We start from the raw sequence: 6,126 nt of genomic DNA on the forward strand, positions 1-6,126 counted from the left end.
ACAAACTTCAAAACGCTACAGAATATTTACTACTGAATATTAATAAGATATTTTTTTACTAAAATTTTTCTTAAATTCTACTCTACAAAATAGCTATCTTAGATTTTTTTTTTTACATTTTATTTAAAATTTAAAAATAATTAATATTTTTAATAAAATGTAAAAAAATTAATTATTGAGATATAGCTATAGACCTAACGTATAACTATTATTTAAAAAAAAAATCAGCTAAAAATATTAACTGGATCAAAAGTTATTTAAGTTGTCAGTGAGTGGTGGGCCACCCTGTATACAAATAAATATATAGAAAAAAAAATAAATACAAAACTATTTCATACTGTCTAAAATAATACAAATTCATTTCATGGGTGTAATAAAAAAAAAGTTTGGTAGTTTTACTAACTATTACAAAAAAAAGTTTATTTTTAATCAAATTAGATTAAAAATAATATATAATGAGTGGAATTATGTATTAAAAATCCCACTATAAATTATCTATACTTATACTTCTTACACAAATGACCTAAGAATTATATTAGAATTTTAGCGAATTATTCATATAGGTTAAGTTACAATATATATATATATATATATATAAACTGTACAGGTCACCTTATTCGTCAACAATCGATTTTTAATTTATAATGAATCATATATATATGTTTTTACAAATAAATTATACATTCTTGGGTTTTTATAGAATACTTTAATATGTACCCACCAATTATGAATGTGTGTATGGTTTTTAGGTTTTACATTTTTATTTGTATAGGTCGTCTATACTAGAAATAGCTAATAACATCTTATTAGAAAATAAACGGTCTATGATAAACAGGGACTACAATTTAAATACTAAGACATTTCCATAGATTTTATAATTATTAAATATTAATTATTATAGGGTTTTAAAGTAATCTATTTGATAATTTTTTTATTATTATTTAGATTATGAAAATAACAAAATAATATGCAGTTACACTATATGGTTAAAATGTTATTAGTAAATTATACAATTTACACATATAGATTTAAAAGAGTGTTCCTCATATATATATATTTCAAATATTCATGTAATAAAATATGTAAAATTACCATGTAAACCGATTTTGATTAATATTTAAAAAATAATTATTAAACTTTTTCTTAACCTTATTTTATTCATTGATATTTTTAAAAAATATATAAGTTAGACCAAATTTTGCTATAATTCTTTTAAATACATTATTACCTAAATTAAAAAAAAAATTTTTGTGTTTAAATTTCTTAATAATTATTTATTATTAATAAATTTAACAAATAAAATAATATAAATTTAAAATAGTTCATAAATAGTAATTAATAGTTTAGATAAGGTTCCAGTATTAGGTTATGAATTAAAAATTAAATAAATAAATGAAAAACAATATACAGCATAAAAATAAATCACAATAAAATATTGAGTATATTATTAAGGAAAAAAGAACATTTTGAGAAAGTTGTCCTTTCTTGACTATATGATAGTAGACATTTAATAAATTGATTTTTAATAATATATTAACTAACCCAATATATCAATTGTATATTAATATATCAATATATCAATTGTTAAAAATTTTATTTACTCGTATAATATCATTTTATTTCGATTTTTTATTAATTTTAAAATGAGGTCAACTATTTTGATTATATAGTAGTAACAAATTAAGAGACAAAAACAAAATCTAGATATATACAAAATAAAATATTTACTGTTTTTGTTTTAGTCGTAGACCATAGTACACATCTTAACTTTTTAAAAAAAATTATTTGTTTTATAATGTTCTCTAATAAATAGCAATAAATTCTGTAACTTGTAAAGAGACGCTTAATATAAAATTTGCTAAAAACTATTTTTGTTTTATTTTTTTAGTACGATAACACTTTGTTGTATTACTTATAAGGTAAAATACTTTTTTCTAAAAATAATTTTCGAAATTAAAGTGTTCATAAGAAATATAGAATTATCCAACAATTCTTGTTAAAACTAAAACATTATCTAAAGAATAGAATCCCATTTTTAAGATTGTGATTTTAATCATTGTCAGATATCATCTATACTTGTCCCAACAATGCAACGTTCCCATTGTATTATGTTCAAACTGTGCTGGTTTTTTGAAATTTAGGGTTTGGCCATTTGAATTTTGAATTTTTTTTACTGATAGTACGAAAAATATTTTTAATGTAGAAAGACTTAATAACAAGATAACGAAGGAATCAAAAATTTTTTTATATAACTTTTATTGAAAAACCACACGTTCTCTTGTAACTATTGAAATTCCAAAACAGCTTATGTCTAGTCCAAAATTTATCAATTTAAAATTTATAAAAGTACACTAAATATTTTAAAAACATGGTATTGTATTCAAAATAGAGTCTTTATTTTTATGTTAAGAGCAAACTAAATTATTATTAATAGTATATGAAAAAAAAATCTAAACTTAGTATAAAATTTCACTCTCTTAAGCTATTGTGTCACTATGTGCTTCGTTTAAATTTTTTGATACATCCAAGAATTATGCTTTTAATAAGTGATCGAGAGTAGAGTACACTTAAAAAACTTCAATAGACGATGTTCATTTTTATTGCACAATTTGATATAATTTACAGTTGAACAATTAAGCTAAAAATCTTTTTTTTAATATCCAATGAAATGTAAATTAACTACATACTTTAATTATATTAGAATCATTGCGACGAAATTACTTTTTTATCGCCTATAGCTGTGATTATTTATAAAACGGTACTATGTATATTTCAATATTTCTCAAGTTATTAGAACAGTTCAAATTGATACAGATCCATGTATGTAATAAAGTTCACATAAATATTTATTTGAATAAGAGAATTTTTTTCCAAAAGGAAAGCATTTGAATATCTTCAACAATCATACCTACCAATCCAAAGCTAAAAATATGAACATGAATTGCGTCTGCAATATATGTTGTGTAAAAAATATCTAAAGTTAATAGAGCGAATAAAACGCATTGGTGAAAAAAAATTATTGATATTCACGACATCCGACCCAAACGATTGTAAACGGATTGACAATGTGTGTCATTGATTTTATTATATTATAATAATTATGGTTAAACCGTCGCGTTAACACACAAAATGCGGACAAATATTATGAGCGGCTGGATTCAAACGAATTTCGCACATACGGTGATTAAGTTGGTCGTTCCAGTCGACCAGGCGTAAAAAAAATTATGCAAAATAATAAAAAATAAAACTAGAATACATTAAATTAAGTTTTAATATAAACGAGAACGGTGTTCGGTGTAAAGCTGTGGCGGTCGTTCGCGTATGTCACACGTATATAAACCGCTACTATTGTCAAATGAACAAAAAAAAAAAGGAACCGTCAACGTTGGCATCAAATAACGCCAATTTTTTTTTTTTTGCTATGGCCTTTCATTATACGGCCACCACCCGGGTGACGTTAATTCTATTTTTTTATCCCTAACGAAATCTCGGGGGGAATATGTAGACTCAAAATTGTATTTTTCAACAAAGCAGACACAACAGGCACGCGTTGAGGAATCGGCTTTTTTTGTTCGTATTCGGTCAATGTTATAATAATAATGTTAATGTGCATTGTGCACATGCTCCTCTGGCGTTAATGGGGGAAAAAATCAAAACAGGTCCGCAATTATAACAGGAATGTATACACAAGGGAGTAAGCACTCCTGCCGCCGCAACTAATGGGGTGACCAAGATTCTATTCCGCCATGAAGTTCTATTAATTTGCTAATGGAACAAATTGATATTATACGTGGACCGCGGTACAGGGGTGAATTCCGGCTGATAGTTATGTAATAGTTATTGTTGTTTTTAACGGGGTAAAATAATATAATTGGTTATTATTAACACTTATTACTATTATATAGACGTCAAATGATTGCGTCAATTAAACGGTATTTTTTTTTAAATCATTATGGATATAAAAAATAATCATGAATAATACCGTATTAAATCATGTGAGTTAATACACATGTCGAATAATAATAGTTTATTGTGCGTTAAATATCAATTAATTAATTTGTTGCATGATAATTAAATTTTCAAATTGTAATAGATTTTTTTTTAAATAAGCCAAAAAAATTAATTACAATAATTACAAATATCAAGGAACTATTAAAAAAAAATTTCATTAGTATTTTAACAAATAGCAACAAATCAATTTATTTTAATCTTACAGCTAGAAAAATCAAATGACATATGAAATATTTAACAATAGTGGAGAATAATTCAAATTATTTGTCTTTTCAATTTTCTTATTATTATTTTACATGATTTTAAAGCCACGTAAAAACATCATAGTTCATTGCATTTGATATTTTTCTGAACTTATTATTTATACGAATAATAAAAATGATTTTTGATTAATTTCAAGAAAAAAAATGTTAATTTACTTTTTTTAATAAAGATAAAATCATTTTTATTATGATGATAAATTGGTTATCATTTATTGGATTAAGTGTGTACTGTGATATAGAAAACGTAAATAAGTTAAAAACAATAAAATATTAAAATAAATTGTGTGAAAAAGTAACAGAAAAAATACATTTTTAATTATAGGTGAAAAATACGAAACAGATGAGCATATTACCGATCAATATAAAACAAGAATGATTCTTACTATAAAGTCAGTCACAATTGAAGATTACGGTACGTACAAGTGTCTGTCTAGAAACGCACTAGGAGACACAGACGGCACAATAAAAATAAATCGTAAGTAATTGATTTATTTCATTATTTTACCTAAAGAAAAACTGGAAGTCCAAACTTCAATTTTATTTCTTTTTTAAATTAAATTGAAACCGTCATTTTTTTCGACTGCTATTTCAATTGTCTTATTTTATTATTATGATTTCCTAATATGTTAAATGAAAGGTAAAAATCGAAATGATCTATAGAAATACTTTGAAAAATCAAACATAATTTTGTTAGTTAATTTACTTTACAATATGAACTTTCAATAAAACTCATCCGGGTGAATTCTCGGCTTGGATACCATTGTTTTTAACAAATCAAAACCACTTATAAAAATATATACTTTGTCTTCAGTAAAAATGTCTTAAAGGATCATTGTGATTGAGTAGTGAGTCCACTATAATTATACATTTGACATACTTTTAAATGTATCCATCAAATATTTTGCAAGCCAATGGTTTTAAGTAAAAACTAATTCACTTGTAAATAAGTACAAAAACTATTGTTTTAAGTGACATTTTTCCAAAAATCGTCTTATAGTAGAATTAAACTTATATTCGATAATTTTTCAAATTAATATTTAAGAAAATATTTTTCGTTAAACATATCTTAACTTAGTCTATTCTTTTCACTGATCGATTTAAAAATATGAATAAAAATTTAAAAAGTGTGTGTCATTAAATTCTACGTTTATATTAAAGTTTTGATGTTTTATTGATTCAACATTTTAAATTGGTAAAAACATAAACTATTATGATTTCTTTGCTAAAAAAATAGTAGAATTTATTATAAATATACTAATTTCCTATATCATTCTATTCAGAAAGTAATTCTATTTAATACAATTTTTATTTTGTGATATTAAAAAATAATATTGTTCAATAATATACTATAAAAAATCATTCATATAGATCTGATAATAAAAAACCCAGCACAGGGGGGTCGCGGCACAGTGGTGACGTGGCATAGTTGGATCAAGTATAATGATATCTGACAGTGATTAAAATCACTATAAAAAAAAAACGCTTCGATGCAAATCTTTAGATAGTGTTTAATTTTAAAAAATTGGTGGATTATTCCAAAAGCTTCATAAACTGCTAGTTCCTTATTAATATCCTGATTAAGACAAAGTATGTCGAATAAAAAAGAGATTATTAGAAAATAGTATTTCCCATAAAAAAATTATATTGATCAATACACTTTTCAATAAGTTATAGCATTATAATGTTAAAAATGTAAAAAATAAAATTGAGAATTTTCACACAATAATAGCATTTGGTAGCCATTTTCTCCTTGAAGATAAAACATAGTCCGAAATTTTTTTTTTTCATGATAAAGTATATTACATTAGCTTTAATTTAAGATATATATAAAAGTGTCAGACTTTCCGGAACA

General features: G+C 23.7%; 1 protein-coding gene across 1 annotated transcript in view; it reads left to right on the top strand.

Moving 5' to 3' along the window:
- Nucleotides 1-6,126, top strand: part of LOC126895043 (neurotrimin-like) — a 78,460-nt gene that overhangs the window by 62,517 nt on the left and 9,817 nt on the right. The window contains exon 7 of the mRNA XM_050666503.1: nt 4,597-4,749. Coding sequence (XP_050522460.1) covers nt 4,597-4,749 — 153 coding nt within the window. The remainder of the gene's footprint in view (nt 1-4,596; nt 4,750-6,126) is intronic.

The sequence above is a fragment of the Daktulosphaira vitifoliae genome, unplaced genomic scaffold (genome assembly GCF_025091365.1).
Source record: "Daktulosphaira vitifoliae isolate Bord-2020 unplaced genomic scaffold, ASM2509136v1 Scaffold_1, whole genome shotgun sequence".
Classification (NCBI taxonomy): Eukaryota; Metazoa; Arthropoda; class Insecta; order Hemiptera; family Phylloxeridae; genus Daktulosphaira; species Daktulosphaira vitifoliae.